This window comes from Lygodium microphyllum, chromosome 2 (assembly GCF_053477565.2).
Source record: "Lygodium microphyllum isolate KBCC chromosome 2, Lygodium_microphyllum_v1.1.10, whole genome shotgun sequence".
Classification (NCBI taxonomy): Eukaryota; Viridiplantae; Streptophyta; class Polypodiopsida; order Schizaeales; family Lygodiaceae; genus Lygodium; species Lygodium microphyllum.
Window position 1 is genome coordinate 124,627,066 of NC_141136.1, and position 19,591 is coordinate 124,646,656.

Below are 19,591 nucleotides of genomic sequence, written 5' to 3' on the forward strand. Positions count from 1 at the left end.
CTCCACCCTTAACACGATAGCAAGTGTCCATAGAAGCCAACATTTCAAATCCTCTAGATAGATTTTTCAAACTAGCCTTTGAGCATCCTACAACCACCCAACTTAAGCCCCTTCACTCATTGATAGCTCTTCCTAGATGTCCCCAAAGCATTCTTTCATGCCTCATTGGATTGTTTTCGACTAGTCTTCTCACAAATCTATATTCTTTAATAGTGCTACCATTGTATGTTTTAATATCTATTAACATAAATATACCTCAATTTGTCCTATGACCCCATTGTTTAGTAGAATGTGCACGGGAGGCACACATCCATGTTATTATGTCCGCTTGTGAACTATTTATGTGCATACCTTGTGCACATGCAATTAGTCATGAGCATAGCTTGCTTTAGACCCCCCAATGTAGATACAACTTTAGAGTCAAAAGTGGCAACGGTCATACCAAATAGTTAAGTGGAAGCAATACAAATTAAGATTAAAAGTATAATGAAAATCACATAAGGCTTATTTTGCAAAATAGTAGGAAATTTTAGATTAAAAGTTACTACACAAAGAACACCAAAATTATGACCCAATTTTGGATAATAACCTATCATAAGTAATCAAGAAAATAGCTAAGCATTAGAAGCCATTATAACTAATATGTTAGAAGTAGTAGAGAAAAAATCACATTTCTTAAATAAAATTAGCTTGGCCTAGAATACAAAATTAGCATCAAGAAAATGGTACACGATATGCTTTTGAAGTATATGATGGACTCTATGAGAGTTTCATAAATGATATCATGTGTGGTGACACTATAAGACACCTTACTAGCTTACTCTTCGCACGCAAAGGAACTAATTGCTAGAAGCAATTCATTTTTCTTCATATTTCGCTAATAACATCAAGATGCAAAAGGCTAGTCTACACAAATCCAACTACCAAATGACGTGTACATATTTGCATGCCTATTGAGGAGGGTAATCTTCTTGTCCATATAGAGGCCTTCCTACAAAAAAAAGGAGTAAAATTTAGAATCTATTGTTCGAGTATCAAGGTGCTAACAATGAAATGCAACTTCAAAAAGCTTCCATGGAAGAAATCAATAGCAATAAATATTTAAAATAATTGAAGTTTTCTTAATTTTCACAAAAGGCATTTAAAACATCTTCTCAAGCATATGTCAATAGCTCTATCCTTTTTTTTGGGTCCAATCATCGTGTGTTAAGAAACAATGGGTGTTGTTAGAATGCCTTCACCACATACCAAAAAACAAATTAAACATGTTCTCAATCTAGTGCCTCATGTACGTGGCACCTAATAAAAGAGAAAAACAATCACTCTAATTATTTCTAGAGGCTCTCGAGTGACTTGTAACTAATTCTAGATATTGCAAGCATATTCTATCACTTTTTTAATGCTTTTGTGGGCAATATGCATGAGCAAACAGCTTAATCAAAAGGCAAACAATTTATGATTTTGGGTCCCCTAATCATCCAAAAAAAGTCCTTGGGAAACCCTTGTTTGATACATGTATCAAGCGACTTCAATCAACACATTGTCTGTCATTATAAAAACTATGCAAATAACTCGAAAAATTGCACTTGCAATTTTGCAAAATTGACTATCTTGTCATTAAAGAAAATGTTCATTGATTTCTAAAGAACAAAAAAAATTACCATGCTAAAGTCCTAAAACAAATTAGCATCTTTTTATGGTTCCAAGCTAGCAACATAACAAGCTTGATGCTATAAATTGTAAGAAACCACAAAAGAATGTTGAAACAAATAGACCATGCTAGTACATTATTTTGTTTAGCATCATCTGATGAGACACAAAAGATCTATTTTTATTTGCTTGGGGGAGAGAGAGAGAGAGAGAGAGAGAGAGATTGCCACTTCCAAACCTGCCAAGGTACATAGTTCCTACAGCAAATCGACGATTGTCAATCTTCAAACGAACTTAAAAATCCTCCTAAAAAGCCAGCACCGTTGCAGTTGCCACACAGCATCTCTCTTTTACCCCTGTAACAATCATGGCTCAACAGAAGCAAACACAAAGTTGTACACATCCAATGAAATGAGCAAGTCGCCAAATTACCTACCTGCAGAGCCAGCACACAGCCCCGGCCTTGAAGTGGCCATTGAAAAAGTCCTCCTTGTTAACCCCACTTCCTTTGCATTGAGAACATAGAACAGCCCCTGAGAAAAGAGAGTTGCTGTTTCAGTGGACAAGCACCATCTTATTGTACACAGCTCAAAAGCAGTAAGTTTGCAGTAACTACTACCATTTCCATCACATTGTTTGCACAAAATGCTGTTAATAGCAGGGGCTGGAGATGAATCCTTAGGTTCTGAAGCCTGAAAAAGAAACATCAAATAAGCAATGTGTTTTCAGTGCTTCTTTAGTAATGATGCATTGCAATTTTACTGCCCAGACAAGGAGGGAAAATGTTAACTTATACTTCAGAATCAGAATGTTCTTAAAAAAAGGAATCTGAATGAAGGTAGCAATCCATCAACACCACTGTCCAATAATGACTTACAAATCTTCAAAGATGACATAAAATCAGAGCCAGTCTTCACACTTACAACAGAAATACAAGGTCCAAAAGAGTCACTCCTGGAAATGGCGCTCTAGGCTAGTTAAACTCCACAATATAACATGTTCTGTGATTATTCAGCACCGCTTAAGATGGTGCACACATAAATGTCGACCCATTCATTAAGTATCATGCAAGGTTCTGGCCTAGGAACATCTCTGATCCAATCAGAATTCATGAACCAACATGCTCTCCAGCATTTGATATCAGAAGTGGCACATAGAAAAAGGCCCAAAGAATAGGGCTCAGGGCCCAAGCAACAGCTCCCATGCAGCTAAGTGTGGACAATTGGAGAAAAAGCCCACTTAGCTCCCATGCAGCTAAGTGGCTCACAAGCATTTCCTTCTCATTATACATTTTAAGTCAATTTTGCACCTCCACTAACATGAAACGTTGTCAAGTAAGAAGACCAATACTTTGCTGTCTCAAGGCTGCATATCCCTTTAGACTATCAGCAGTGTACATTTCATGGGTTTTAGGCACATCCATTGGGCTATTAATTGGAAGCCTTAATGGGAAATTGGGCAGCTCATTTCATATCATCAAAAATACTCCACTCCTCCATTCTTATTGTATCAAATCACATACACTTGGGGGGAGAGGGAAATTGAAGGTACTCCTGGTTATCACACAGGCCATCACCTATGTGGTTTGTTAAGTAAACTCGTGCTTCTACTAGAGATTCCATTATCCATTCCTTCACTCTTTGAGTTCTTATGTTCTCTCTTTCATTACTGATTCTTCTCAGTGTTCAGAAATTGTGTTCTTCGGCTTCCATTGCTCATTCTCACATGGTTTTGGCCAATCAATGTTGCTGGATTTGGTGCTTTGCATGTTGTTGTGACTGTTGTTAATGGATGCAAAAGCCCTACAGAGTTTTGGAAATCAAAATTTATTTTTTGATACACCAAACATTCTTTAACATATCTCTAAATATCTCTTCGAAAGCTTGGCTAGAAGAAATACATCTCAAATGCCCTGAAATATTTTGTGACTAAACGCAATTCACTCTTTTTGCCATTTACATAAAGTTTGTAATTTTGCAGTATTTGAAACACTATGTTCAAGTATTTCTTATGCTTTTATTCATCTTTTGAATCAACCAAAATATTATCAAAGAAAGTACCTACCTGGAAACTTTCAGTGTGCTTTTTTAAAGATTCTTTCCATCATCTTATTAAAGTTCACAATAGTGCTAGTGAGACCAAATGATAGCTAAAGAAACTTGTATAATAACCTACATGTTATTTATGTAAATCTTCAAGAGAAATCATTATCTACTAGTAGCCACTCTTCAAGTCACTCTAACTCAATATTTTGGATCCATTCGACATATCCAAAGATATCATCAATTCTTAGTAAGCGGAACTTATTCTTGAAAGTAATTTTGTTCAAGATCATATAGTCCACACACATAGGCCCCTCTAAATGTTCTACAAACAGAGCTCCCTACTGACACGCCTCTGCCCTTGCCCCCGCCATCGTAACCCTGTCGAACTCCCCCCGCTGACTGACACACCCCACCCCCCCCCGTCTGCATCCCCATTGCACCGCCTCTTGGACCCCCCCCCCCCCCCCCGGGCACCCCATTCGCATTGTGACTCTGCCTGCCTACAACCCTTTCGCGCTGCCCCCCCCCCCCCAGCCCTGGTGTCTCCCCCTGCGGTGCCACCAAGCTGACGATCTAGGCCCGCCGCACTCCGCGACACCACTCTAACCCCCCAGGCACTCGCTGGCCTTCACCCTGTGGATCCAGGTCCCCCCACCCATGCGGCTACAGTCTAACGTAATCACCCATGGCGCACAGTGCCTCCACCACCATCAGAAAATAGACCCCCCCCTCCTCGCTATCACACCTCCCCCCCCACCCCCTGGTTGCTCCCTCCACTTACAACAACACCCTCCGGTCAGAAGTCGTTGCATTCTGCAAGTGCTCCCAGTCAAATACCTCATGCATAGTCCTCTCTGAGAAATAGTTGTCCGTGCCACAAAGCTCGAGCTAAAAGAAACAGAGATCTTCGATCACGTCGTAGGACACTCCCCATTCAAGGCTCAGCTTCAGGATTGGCTTCACTCCACATTGCGCATCGGCACGGCGCACATCGTGGAGGTGATTCTCATGGGGCAAGGGATCTTCATGGTACAACTCACCTCGGCAGACGTAGCCCATGAGTTAGTGGCCAATTCACCCTATGCCTCCACGAAGGGGGTCATATACATGGTCCCTTGGTATAGTGGCTTCACTGTGAAGGCATTCACGCTCCAGAATAGTTTCCTTAGACACCCGGTCCCCCTACTCTTCCTTGAACTAGCAATAGAGTATCGCTAGCTTGTGGAAGACTTTGGACAGCTCTTCAGCACTGTCCTTCCCACCTCTTTTGCAGACACAGTGACAGCCGCAAGAGTCCCAAAGGTACGGGCGGTAGTTAAAAAGACAAAGAATATACCACAGTTTCTAGAGTGCAGTGAAGCATATCCACATGCCTCATAGCTACTCTTCTTCATTAGCAGCTTCCACACCGAACATATGTTTGTTCGGCCAGTCACAGGTTTCCCCATGAGTTTACATCTTGCATCCTAGAATGTGAATAGCCTCCACTAAAGTGGAGCATGTGGTTCCAAGAAGCTGACTGTTCGGCAAGAGTTGCAAAGCCTGCCCTTGCTGGACGGATCGACATCTTACTTCTATAGGAGCACAAGCTCACTCCCACCCAGGCCCAACGGGTGGGGAAGGTACTCCCGGGTAGTTCGCACACTTACTGGGAGCACACCATCGGTGCCTACAGCAGGAGTGGAGGCCTATACACCTCTATTGGCTCGAGCCTCACCGCCTGTGTACAAGACCACGAGACGATCATGGCAGGGAGGATTCTATGGATCAGATTGGATATTGGGGACTCGTGCCTTGGAGTCCTCAATGTCTATGCTCCTATTGAGGTTAGGGCACATAGCAGGTTCTGGGTGGAGATCGCAACAGGACTCCCAGAGGTGGACTCCTGGATTGTTGGAGGAGACTTCAACAACCTGGAGGCCTTAGAGGACCAGCAGGGCAGAGGTAGAAACTACCAGGATATGGTTGGGGAGGAGCAGGAGACATGGGAGGTCTTCCTACTGGCAATAGGAGCACGCAATACTTGCACAGACCCAACTTTCCACAGGAAAGAGAGGTTATTGGACTTCTCTTGGGGATACAGGCGGCTAGGCGGAGTCCTACTAGAGCGACTGGACAGGTTCTATGTGGGAGAGTGGGGATGCTCTCGTGGAGGCCAGGTAGGGTAGTCGGCGGGCACCACCTTGACTGGTTCTCTTGACACTTGATCCCCCAGCATCCCTGACTCAATCTATAGGAGGAAGGAGGTGAAGAGACAAATTGAGCAGATTTGGACTAGGGAGTGGGGCAGGAGGAACCGGATCACAAAGGAGGTTGTAGAGGTCCTAGCCGAGTCGAGTAGTATCTGCCAGGAGGCAGCCTTACACGCCAGGCAGTAGAGCTGGGAGGAGAAGAGAGCACTCCGACGAGACCTAGCAGCCACGCAAAGACTACTACAGAAGGCACTAGGGGATCCCTTTCTCCACGCACAAGAGGTGCGCACACGAGCAGCCATCGCCGACCTAGAGGACAAGCGCTCAGAGTTCTCATTCCGTACCTCAGCAGCCTTCTGGGCGCGGAAGGGAGACATGATGTGCTGGGAGTTTTTCCAAGTGCACCAGCCCCGCACCTCAGGAGAGCACATATGCAGTCTTCGGGATCAATATGGGAGGACTCATTCTAGCCCAAACGAGGTGATGGAGATTACCACCGACTATTACATACACCTTTTCCAGCAGGAGACAACCTCAACTAGAGGACAGCAATGTAGACAGCAAGTCTGGGATCAAATCTCGTCCCTCATCACAGAGATGGCATGCTTCCTCCTAGTCCCCTTCACAGAGAAGAAACTAGAGGAGGCTTTCCATACACAAGACGGGCAGAAATGCCCGGGAGAGGATGGCCTCTCTAAGGCCTTCTTCACTACCTACTAGGAGGTGGTGAAGGATCCCTTACTGCTAGCCTTCTAGGAGATTTTGATTTCTGGACACATGCCAAGGAGTCTTTCAACAAGTCTTATCAGTCTCCTCCCCAAAGGGAGAGACCGATTGGAGCTATTCCAATGGAGACCGATCACCTTGTTGTCAGTGGCCTATAAGGCACTGGCAAAGATAATTGGTAGGAGACTCCGCCCTGTGCTTCCAGACATCATTCATGACACACAAATTGTCCAGGATAGAAGCATCCTAGACAATGTCTTCACCTTTTTTTAGGCAACAGAGTGGGCCCAGCACAGTGGTCATGGATTGGCTGGTGAGGTTGGTGGCTTTCCCTAGGCATGGATCCATGGGATCTCCGCACTTTACAGATCGGCCATCAGCAAGGTTCTCATAGGTGGCAGGCGAGGGGAGGAGTTTTGACTGGAGAGATCGGTCCGACAAGGCTGCCCCCAGGCCCCGTGCCTGTTCTTACTCTTTGCAAATGCAATATCTCACTTCCTCGGGTCACGTGTGAGCGGGCTACGCAACCTCCAACTTCCAGTGAGAGAGGAGATGAAGTTGTTAGACTCAAAGTATGCAAATGATACAGCACTTTACATAGAGGACGATGAGTTGATGTTGGAGAGAGTGAAACTGGCTCTCGAGGTGTTCTGTACTGCAAAGGGAGCGAAAATCAACTGGCAAAAGTCAGTTGGTTTCCTTACCGGACTCTAGCACAGGGTCGAGCGTCCACTTGGGATTTAGATGGGTGTGCAAAGGGCCAGACCGTCTGTTACCTAGGGTTCTAGGTGGGATTCGACATCACTCCCGCCTAGCCGTTTCTTCCAGTCATTGACTCTATTCGGAGGAAGCTAACCTACTGGAGTACCGCTCGCCTTTCCCTAGCAGGCCGAGCCCTGGTGGTTAGCCAGGTCCTTCTAGCAACGGCTTGGTACATCGCCTTGTGTTGGTGCTTCTCCTCGTCCTGTGTAGTTCAGCTTCGCCGCCTAGTGGGGAACTTCCTCTGGGCAGGGCTCAGCATATGGTTCCAGGCATTCCTGGGCCAAGATGGTATAGGCGACCATCATTCGGTATTGGTCAATGGGAGGGCTTGGGATCATAGACCCAAAGTATCAGAGTATGACCCTCTTGGGCAAGCTAGTAGTTCACGGCCCCACACCAGGAGGGCATACCTAGAAGGTCCTATTGCAATAGGGTTTCCAGGAGTGGAGACCGAGGCTTGGCGGTGATTGGAGGCTGTCCCTGAGATGGACCTTCGTGACAGCCCAAAACCCCCCCTCCCCCCAAATTCCCCTTCCTACGCAGTCTACTTCGTGTGTGGCAAGGCCTCTGTAAGGCCCTAATTCAAAGCCCCCCAAGCTACCAAGAGGAGATAGACCGCCAGCCAGTGATCTGGAACCCTCAGGTCAGAGATCGGGATGGGGTACAGATTGGCGAGTACCCCCATATCTAGTGGATTGGTTGGGAGGCCGGCCCGGCTTGCACCATCAAGACATGGCGGGAGGTGTACAGGATGGTGGACAAGGAGGTGTTGCAGTAGGCATCAAGTAGTCATAGAAGAGTTGAGTTGAGGAGAAGGGAGATAGACGCAACAATACCTCAAGAGTGGCTTGCCCCCCCCGAGACAAGAGCCGGTACAGCCCGAGGAGGTATGGGCTGCTAGGTTTTCACTAGCAGATATTCCCCTACAGGTGGCAGGTAGAGCGGGAGGCGCCCCACATGGGACTTTCTTCACCGTGCAGGAGGGGGGGCTTCTAGCCCTTGACAGAGGGCAGCAGGATGAGGGGGTAGTTGTCCTTTCATGGAGGAGGATTCGGGTGGTTGGCCTTTAGGGAAGACATGGCAGCTGGACCCTTATGTCTTCTAGGAGGAGCTCAGGGAGTGGCACCTCTGGATTTGGAAGGGCAGGCCACTTGATGAGCTGGAGTGGGATTCGGGAGAGTGGTATGGCTAGCCACTACGGTCGCCAAGAAGCCACCAAGGTTCCTAGAGTGCACAGCCAGGATTGTCCAAACACGTATTGATGCAAGAGGACATGGATTGGGCGTCGTCACACAGCAGAGCACAAAATGATGGGGGCTTTCCGACGAACCTTCTGGCGCTGCCTATGGGACAATTGGAGGCCAAGGAGGGTATCGTATTTCTTATGGTTGGTGGCTCATGAAGGCCTGGCGGTGGGGAGTTGGTTAGCCCAGATGCAGAAGAAGGGAGGCTGTAAACGCTATACACAGCAGCCTCTAGAGTCTCCAAAGAGAAGGGTATCATATTTCTTATGGCTAGTGGCTCATGGGGGCATGGCGGTGGGGAGTTGGTTAGCCCAAATGCAGGAGGGAGGTTGTAAACGTTGTACACAGCAGCCTCTAGAGTCTCCAAAGCATTGCCTTTGGTCGTGTAAGGCAGCGCAACTCGTGTGGAGAGGAGCATGCAGCATTCTCCGCCGTATAGCACCCAGCCTTGGATATATCCCATGGGGAGCTTTCTGCTGGCAGGCAGTTACCCAAGGCCATCACCTTCTGTATGAGGCTGGGATGCAGGACACGATATTCATTATTGAGACAAGGTCATGCACGGTAGTGGGTTTAAAGGCTCTACCCATCCGCCAGGTACTGGAGCCCACAACAAACAGCTCTGAGGTATGGGAGATCATAGGGAGACTTATTGGATGGCATATCTGGAAGACGCAGTGTCAAGAGGCTTTTGGCGGGAAGAGACTTTCAATATAGGTGACTTTAGCAAAGCTCTAGACCTCCATCATCCACTCTCTCCGAAGCCGATGGGACTAGGTGCAGGGCGAGTCTCGAGCTCGACACGGGCTCCGTTTTCATTTCATGTGCACCGGGGGCGGCCAAGACCTGTTTTTCGTGATGCATGCAAGCAGCCCCAAATAGCGATACACACACCACCATCCCCCCCCCCCCCCCCCCCCCCCAATGGCTTCTTGCCCCCATCCCCCCTAGACAACCCTAAGAGGCCTTCTATACTTGATATATCTGTGACTCTGCATCAACTCCAACTAGTCTGTTGAGCATAAGCACTTTCTTGTATTTCGTTTTTTTCTGAAGTAATATAATTAGCCACACTTTATTTGCAAAAAAAAAAGTCCACACACATGCGCCAAGACCCATCTTTCTTCTATACTAGAGGATTGATCTACCATTTGGTCTCAAAGGCACTCCTCGTTGAGAATTTATTATAGTTGTTGAAGATAATTTATAGCATCAAATGATAACCATATCAAGCTCTCTAAGCATCAAAATAAAATGAATCATTGAGCCACTACATCTTGATGATAGTTCATATATTAAGTTTGGTTACAATGTGTGTCGGTTGTCGTGTTTATTCACTACATTCTCTACATTGTTGTTTCCACCTCTCCATGCTATGATTAAACCTTTGAACTTTTTGATTGTTCAGGTTGAATGACCATGAGTAAAGCAAGTATCTCTTACTTTCTCTTTTCTCCATTATCATCTTGCATATTGTCTTCATTAGGACACTTCTATTTGGTTGGCTTGATATTCTCTCACCATGGCCTAACCTTGATCTTTTGAGACTTCCTTTTCAAGCTTGGAGAATGATCACAACCCAAAGAAGGAGAGAAAATCAAATACGATAGGTGACAGCCATTCTTGTTAAGCTATCTCAAATTGTAGCCTAAAGATAATCTCGAATTATGTACACTTTTTTTGGCTCTCATATAACTCCAAAACACTAATTAGTTATTTGAAAAACAAAACTCCAAAGATTTGGTTAGACAATTGGCTTAAAATTATATAAAAGAATCAATGGTCTAGCTACTCTTTTCATCTTGTTTCGTCCTAAACCAACCCTATATCCTTTTCTTAATGATCCTAGTATATCCTCACACGGTATTAAAGCCGGCCCTCCTATAACAATCGCATGTGCCATCATGAGCACCGGGTTTATCAAGAGTGGCACAAACTAGCTTGTGATGTCTCAACCTTCATCTTCCAAGCAGTCACCATCAAAGCCACCACCCTCTTACACTTCATCAATCTTGGCTCTTGAGAAACGATACTTCCCATTTTCAATGACATCATGCATCCCCTCCATATTCCTTCTTCAAAGGATGCATGTTTGTCCAGCAAACTTATTGTCAAGAACAATCACCTCTCAACAGGGGGAGAATGAACCATCGACAAAACCATTGGCGATAAAACACTTCATCTCAATCAAATGCAATAAAAGGATCATACCTCACTTTATTATTGTTTGGGTACGACTGGCCAATTACCGATGCACATATTTATATGTATTTTTGTCTATATACGTATAGAGGTTCACATACAAACTATTCTATGTATATATAATTTTATTTGTTAGATAAACATCCTTAAACAATGTCGACAGGCTGGTTGACTATGCAGGGAGTTTTGATTTCAATCCATATAAACATGGCCTCTTTCATTTCACGATGGATAAAGTTCTCAACGCAAAGTTGGAATTAGAAAGAATAGAGAGGAATAGATATCTTTAAGAGTGGAAGTTCCGGAGGTGTGACCGGCGATAGGGAGGCACACAGAAATTCAATACTTCGACTAAAGGAGCGAAAGAATAGAGAGGAATAGATATCTTTAAGAGTGGAAGTTCCGAAGGTGTGACCGGCAATAGGGAGGCACACAGAAATTCAATATTTCGACTAAAGGAGCGACCTTGGCTAGTCTACTAAACCCTAAGCTAATGTTATGTGTTTTCTTGGGTCCTTCCAAGGATCCCTTAAGTGCCCTTATCTTTACTTTCTTTTGGAATGAGCATGACTAGAGACAAGCTGGGAATGGTCGAAGCGAATGGATATCTATTTCATCGACTGGAGAGGCCCTCTTTAAGACATTCGTTGAGATGTCCACAGGGGCTAAGAACACTTAATTACATAAACTTTTGTATATCTATTATGGATTGCTTTGGAGCATACAATAACCTAACCTAAATTGATTGGACAAATTGAGTCTTCGGCCTTTATCATATAAGCCATTGGTTCGATGTAATGTAAAAAGATAAACTATTTATCGGTTAGGATAAGAGCTGGTGATTACGTCTAATAAGCCTTATTTCTGTTATTTAAGATTAGACATTGCAGCATTGAGTGGTTTGGTTTATTGAATATATACATAAAGAAAATTCCATTGATTTGCTATAAGCAAAATATCCCCAAATAAAATAGAGAGTACGCTATAAACCCTAACCAACACTCCGCTATGATATAAGGTTATATTAAAAGCTATGAAAGTACGCTTAAGAGCCATCTAAAGACCCATCTTTTGTCATCGGGCAAGCGGAGTCTGGACAAAAATGGTGTACAATAACTTATAACTATGCTTTAATTTTAAAAAATTACTATATGAGCTGGTTGTTGTGAGGGCAAGGGTCCATTTAATTTGCATCGTGATGCATCGCGAATAAAATCAGCTATCTTTCTTTTCCAATTTGGAAAGCCCATGGTGCAGATTGCTTGGAATCTTAGGACCTAAAAATAGCTTTTTTTGGCTGAATGTAATAAACTTTTTTTCGTCTGCTTGCCATACTTGACCAAATGGATAGGGTGAAAAAAAAGAAAAGGCAATGTAATTCAAACCTGTAACCAAAGAAAATAAACTATCGTCTATTCCTATGGAAAGCAAAATTTCATTAGACAACATTTCCAAACCACCCATATATGCATACACAAATAAATAAATGTCTAATCATAAATATATCTATAGATATAAAAAGAAACCTATTCGCATATGCAAATATTCATGTGCAGTTGTTCTTTGAGACCTTTTTGAGGTTGACTTGGTGTCTCTCTATTGAGTTATCTCCGTGATACACGCAATATTATTATGGATTATATGCTAAGTGAAGAGGAACTGAAAATGGATTAACCTAAGAGATTTAAATAAAGCAGGTTTTCTCTCTTTTGCCTCGAAAACACTGGCAATCAAAAAGGCAAGCAAGATTAGGATCCATTTTTGCAATAATATCAATATATATTAGGATAAGAACAACAAGGAGTGCTTCATGTCAATTATGATAGATAAGTTGGGAAGGAAGAAAGACAAATCGGCCAATTATATCCTATATGAAAAAGAGATAGCTTATTTGATGACTAAAGCCGGCAAAATTTCTATGCATTTCATCTGGCTCCATATTTTTGGAATGATGTTCTGTGTGCTGATGAAAACTTATTATGTTTGCAAGGTTTCAAATGTGAAGGTGCAAAACCATTTGGCTATGAGATATCTATGGGTTATAAATTATGGGCTCTTGTTTTTACGCAAGTATCATTAGAAACAAATAGTCTTTAGCTTAGCACACAGTGAGCTTGAAAAAACGGAAATAAGATTAGACACTAGAAAACCACTTTATATTGCCAGAGCAAGTGAGCCAAAGGCTCCAAGGTGCTATCGGCAACTTACTGATTTTGTTGGGTGTCCTGAAAGAAACTCTATTATTTGCTGCCGCTAAGAGGGGAAGCCCTTAGTAAGCGCTATATGTCAATTTTATGATAAGCCATAAAATGAATAATGTTTTAAAATGCAAGTTCCTGGCTAGAGGTTCCCTCCAGATTTTCTGGTGTTCATGCAAGCCGTATGCGACAAAAGTCGTGCGTAGGGTTAAGAGGTGGTTTACTTTTATATCGACTGGAGGTATGGTTAAAAGTTTACGTTGTCCTATTTGTTCTATGATTTATGGGCTTATCGGAACTACCAATTTTGAAGAATCAGCAAAAATCTTTATTGGATATGAAATCACTTCGTTTGATGTTTAGTCTAGTGGTATTTTTAGAGGGATTTTATTTATTGCGATAGGGTTTTTATTTAAAATTACTATAGTTCCTTTTTGGGGGGCCATAAGATGGTTTATGGGCAAATATTGTAATCAATTTTGGTACTATTAGGGCACTTCATTTGTGTCAGGACATGGAACTTATCATTGCCTTGCAAGAGTATGAAACTATAGCATGTCACAGAAGCGTGGTTGGGGGCTTAGAGTGTTGAGATATCGAGCTCCACTTGTGATATGCCAGGGTGACCGTTGTGCATTTATGTCACCGACTTGTCAGTTGCAGATGCGGTTGGTACACCGCCCATGAATAATAGCTAGATGACAGCTATCTTTATCTACTCTAGTTCGTGGCTCAGTTAGTATGCCACCTTAGTTAGTTGAGTTTGGTTTGAGACCCATATATAGGGTTCTTCTATTTCTATGTACTTGAGTTCTTTTGGCTTACACAACTAAGAAGAGGAAAACTGTTTTCAACCTCCACCTTTGTGTGTATTCCCCCATTGTGCAAGCAAGAAAGCTACAAGTGAGACTCCTTCCTTCTCTCCCACAATCTTGACATGGTATCAGAGCCTTGTTCGTGGTAAGGAGCTCAAGAAAGCAAACCAAGTTCGTGGTGTTCTGATAAGAGGACCAGTGTTGCTTTCATTTTTCTGTTTTGGGAGCAAGTCTCTGCAGGTAGCTCAGCCGGAAAGTGCAAGAGTGCATTGTTTCAGATTGAGACGCCCTTCGCGGTGTAGCAAGAGGACAGTATATGCTACGGGACAGGGCTTTAGCCCTAAGTTACTCTGTTTTTTTGATTTGAGGCCATTTCGGGGCCTGTTTTGGAGGCGGAAGTTTTCTGCACGCACTCAGGAAAATGCCCTGTTTTATACAGTGCCACCACTGGTCTACAGGTCGGTGAAAAGTTATTGTAGAAATTGCATCGTATGCCTGTGCACAGAGACATTGGGAATTAGAGAATCATCCTTGTTGCCTGTTGATGCAAAATCGTCACTAGGAAGTGACTGTGTGGTCAAATACCACTTTCGTCAGTTTTGCAGATTTGCCCTTGTCAGGCTGAAGCTCTGTTCTTTGCAATGACAGAATTTTTTGCAGTGTTCTGTAATGGCGTCTGATTCTCTTTCACAGATTGTCACTGAAAAGCTTGACAAGAACAACTTCCAAGCATGGAAGTTCAGAATGACGAATTTCCTTATGGGAAAAGGATAATGGGAATTCGTTGCAGGAAATAAAGAAGAACCAGTTCTTCCTGATGTTCCCAATCAACAACAAATGCAGGCATTTAAAGCATGGCATGAGAGAGCCAAGAAAGTTATGTATTGGCTGTCTATCAGCATTTCAGACTCTATGATTGTGCATATTCAAGATGCAAGTACGCCAAAGGAGGCATGGGATACTTTGTCAAAAATGTATAGCACAAATACGTAAGCCAAGAAAATGCAGCTCAAGCAAGAGTTGCACAATGTGCAAAGAGAAAGTATGAGCATCAATGACTACCACATAAAGATGAAGAAGATTGCAGATGCACTTGCTTCCATTGGGTCGCCAATGGAAGATAACGATTTAGTTTCTGTGACCTTGAATGGTCTAGGAAAGGATTATGCACAGTTCCGAACATCCATTTCCGTCCGTGAAAGATTTCCTGATTTTGAGGAGTTAATTGATTTTCTAATTTCTGAGGAGCAGAGAAATGGTGGTGCATCTTCTTCAGGAGGAACTTCAAAAGAAGCTGTATTCTACTCAAATGCTGAAAGAGGTAGAGGCAGAGGTAGAGAAGGCCGATCTGGAGGCCGTGGTAGAAATCAGAATATGCAACAAACTCAAGAAAACCAGTCCTATGGAGAAGGACGTGGTAACTCTAGAGGCAGGGGGAGCCAAAGAGGTCGTGGTGGATGGCAAAGAGGCCAAAATGCAAACAGCAATGTTGAATGCTACTACTGTGGTAAAATGGGTCATATGGCTAAAGACTGCTATAAAAAGGCAGAATGACATCATGAATGGAAATTTGCAACAAGGAAATTATGCATCTTCTAGTAGACAGGGTGATGACAAAAATGAGCATTTATTTATGGTGCAGCACATGACCAATTCTGTGACAAGTGCAGAAGAAAGCAACGATGTGTGGTATGTTGACTCAAGTGCATCAAACCACATGACAGGTCATGCAGAATGAATGCAGGATGCAAGGAAAATGGAAAAACCAGGATTTGTGGAGACTGGTGATGATACTGCACATCCTATTGTGCAGATTGGAAAAATTCCTTTGTCTATGCAGGATGGGAAAAAAAAATACCTGTCGAATGTATTTCATGTCCCAAATATCACCAAGAACCTAGTTTCTGTTGGTCAAATGGTTGAGCAGGGCTTGCAAGTCAAATTTAATTCTCATGGATGCTTTATTGAGGATATGAAAAATAAAGGTCGCTTGATAGCAAAATGAAAAAAAAAGGGCAGAATGTTTACGTTGGATGCAGACATGCCTGAATTGAGTGCAGCAATGTTTGCACATGGGACCGGTGTAGTTGCAGATATTGATATCTGGCATAAACGCATTGGTCATGTTAATGTACAGCGACTTAAATCAATGCAAGTCCAAAATATTGTTGCAGGATTGCCTAAACTCAAGGTTGCAGAAATGCATAAGGTATGTGAAGCCTGTCAGTTTGGAAAACAGGCAAGAAAACCATTTCCTAGACATGTTCAAGAGAGTAAGAAGCCATTGGAATTAATCCACTCTGATGTGTGGACTACTAAAGCTGCATCTCTTGGAGGTTGTCATTATTTTGTCACTTTTATTGATGACTATAGCAGAAAAGTTTGGGTGTATTTTATGAAAAAGAAAAGTGAAGTTTTTGGGCATTTCAAAACTCTTAAAGCTATGGTTGAAAAAGAAACAGGCCTGCAAATAAAATCCCTAAGGTCAGATGGAGGAGGAGAGTACCTCTCAAATGAGTTTGCAAGGTTCCTGCAAGAGCATGGCATAAAGCAACAATATTCATACACTCATACCCACAACAAAATAGAATTGTAGAAAGGAAAAACAAGCATATTGGAGAGGTATCTCGTGCCATGCTCAATGAAAAAGACCTGCCAGATTTTTATTGGGCTGAGGCAGTTGCTACAGCAGTCTACATAATGAACAGGACTCTCACTGCAGCAATACATGGGATGACTCCAAAGGAGAGGTATACTGGTAGGAAACCAGATATTTCTCATTTAAAAATTTTTTGTTGCATTGCCTATGTTCATGTGCCAGATGAGTTGAGATTCAAGTTGGATCCAAAAGCTGAGAAGTGCATCTTTATTGGTTACTCTTTGCAGCAAAAAGGGTATAGATGCTATAACCCTTCTACTCGTAAGTTTACAGTGAGCAGAGATGATGTTTTTTATGAGATGAGTAGCTGGTATAAACCAGCAAATGTGATTGATAATGTAGATGCACAAAATGGTAATGCTGCACAGAATTCACAGCAGCAGTCACAAGATATTAGTGGACCTGGAGCGTCCTCTAGCAGTGGTTCACATTCTTCGCCATGGACAGGCAAATTGAGATCAGGAGAATCTTATCAAAGCAATGCAGATAGTGGTATGCAGGTATCACGAAAAGGAAAAGAGAAGGTAGATCAGCCCATGTTTAATGTGAATGCAGGTCACTCTTATATGGATGGTGAATCCAGTGGCTCAGAACAAAGCATTGATGATGAGTTGGGTATTCCTTCTATTGTTACACCTGGAGTAAGGAAGACCAGGGATGTTTTGAGAGCACCTGGGAGTGAACCTACTTTGCGCAGGTCTACCAAAGCTAGGTATCCTGTGGATAGGCTGAAATATGATGGATTTACAGCCATTCACTATGCATATATGGTCAAAGTGATACAGGAACCAGAATCCACTTCTTTTAAGCAAGCCATGGGAAAAGAAAAATGGGAGAAAGCCATGGATGAAGAAATGGATACCTTGGAAGCAAATGCTACATGGAAATTGGTACCTTTGCCTAAAGATAAAAATGCAATTGGTTGTAAGTGGGTTTATAAGGTGAAACACAATGCAGATGGTTCTGTGAATAGATACAAGGCAAGATTAGTAGTCAAGGGGTATGCACAAACATATGGCATTGATTATGAAGAAACATTCAGTCTGGTTGCAAGGATGGCAACCGTAAGAGCAGTCATTGCTATGGCTGCATCAAAGAGATGGTCTTTACATCAGATGGATGTAAAGAATGCCTTCTTGCATGGTGATTTGCAAGAAGAGGTTTATATGGAGCAGCCACCAGGTTATGTGCATACTGTTCATCCTGAGTTTGTTTGCAGGTTGAAGAAAGCCTTGTATGGCTTGAAACAAGCACCTAGAGCATGGTCTGACAAGATAGGACAGTATCTTGTCACTATTGGCTTTCAGATTTCCAAGGCAGATTTCTCACTTTATGTGAGAAAAATAGAGAAAGATATTATGTTGCTTGTCATTTATGTTGATGATTTGATTATCACAGGTGATAGTGATGAAGATATCCTTCATGTAAAAATGCTATTGAAGCAGAAGTTTGAGATGAAGGATTTGGGAGAGCTGCGTTATTTCTTGGGCATTGAGGTGATTAGATCACCAAGTGGGATACGGCTCTTGCAGAGGCAGTATGGATTGGACATGCTGTCCAAATATGGAATGACAGACTGTAAGCCTATTTCAGTTTCTTTGGAGCAGAATGTGAAGCTGAGAGCAGATGCAGGTGAGCTTTTGGAAGACCCTACTATGTACAGACGCATAGTAGGAAGTTTGATTTATATGACTATTACCAGGCCAGATTTGAGCTATGCTGTTGGATTGGTAAGCCAGTTTATGCAGGCTCCAAGGAAACCGCATTTGGATGCGGCTAGACGCATACTCAGGTATGTGAAGTCCACATTGCAGTATGGACTACTTTATGAGACTGGGATTCAGATACAGTTGCATGGATACACTGATGCTGATTGGGCTGGTAGTATTTCTGATAGACGATCTACCAGTGGATATGTGTTCTCTTTTGGGAGTGTTGCAGTCACTTGGAGCAGCAAGAAACAGCCTACAGTTGCCTTGTCGAGCACAGAGGCTAAGTACAGGGGTACAGCAATGGCTGCATGTGAGATAGCTTGGTTGCATAAGCTACTTTATGATATGCATCAGCCTACAGATGGGCCAGTTGTCATTTATTGTGACAACATGAGCAGTATACACTTGGCAAATAACCCAGTCTATCATACTAGAACAAAGCACATTGAGGTGCATTATCACTATATGCGGGAGAGGGTTTTACTAGGTCTTATTGATCTAGTTTATGTCAGCACAGAGGATCAGGTAGCTGACATATTTACAAAGGCATTGGGCGTAGAGAAGCTGCGCAAGTTCAAAGACCTGCTTGGTGTGAAGGAATTGGGATTGAGCTCGAGGGGGAGTGTTGAGATATCGAGCTCCACTCGTGATATGCCACGGTGACCGTTGTGCATTTATGTCACCAACTTGTCAGTTGCAGATACGGTTGGTACACCGCCCATGAATAATAGCTAGATGACAGCTATCCTTATCTACTCTAGTTCGCGGCTCAGTTAGTATGCCACCTTAGTTAGTTGAGTTTGGTTTGAGACCCATATATAGGGTTCTTCTATCTCTATGTACTTGAGTTCTTTTGGCTTACACAACTAAGAAGAGGAAATCTGTTTTCAGCCTCCACCTTTGTGTGTATTCCCCCATTATGCAAGCAAGAAAGCTACAAGTGAGACTCCTTCCTTCTCTCCCACAATCTTGACATAGAGTACTTATTGTGCGAGCTTTATTGTGTTATATGAGACAAGCTTTGTCTATATGGAAAATCAAGGTTTTCTCCTTTATCTTTTAGTTGATTGGCTATCCAATGAACTCATGTTCTAAGCACAATAAAAACATGCGAACAAATACGGGTGCACTTTTTGCCTGTCAAGGTAAAATGGCGATAAGATATAAATTAGCCAAATTATAAGCAGCTCTATAAAAGCCAACTCCTTGCTTGCTAAAAGACAATTAACGAAACGGGATCTCAAGACACCAGGACCATAAGCTATATCGGCGAAATCCAAGGGTAAACTAAATCCCCAATTGGCGATCATAGGACCTTTAGTACCCAATCAAAGCTTTGTCTCATTTTGGTCTTTGTTTCATGAGCTAACCAAATTGGATAGGTGG

General features: G+C 42.9%; 1 protein-coding gene across 2 annotated transcripts in view; it reads right to left on the reverse strand.

Annotated features, from left to right (window-relative positions):
- Positions 1 to 655: 655 nt before the first annotated feature.
- Positions 656 to 19,591, reverse strand: part of LOC148040275 (DnaJ/Hsp40 cysteine-rich domain superfamily protein) — an 82,041-nt gene continuing 63,105 nt past the window's right edge. Inside the window, exons 3-6 of one of the 2 annotated variants that reach the window (XM_087698085.1) lie at positions 2,270 to 2,342; positions 2,087 to 2,183; positions 1,889 to 2,006; positions 656 to 987 (exon numbers count right to left, since the gene is read on the reverse strand). In XM_087698085.1, the coding sequence (XP_087554211.1) occupies positions 1,928 to 2,006; positions 2,087 to 2,183; positions 2,270 to 2,342 (249 nt within the window). In that variant the 3' untranslated portion in view covers positions 656 to 987; positions 1,889 to 1,927. Of the gene's footprint in view, positions 992 to 1,888; positions 2,007 to 2,086; positions 2,184 to 2,269; positions 2,343 to 19,591 lie in introns of both variants that reach the window. The other variant, XM_087698084.1, reaches the window with a different exon arrangement.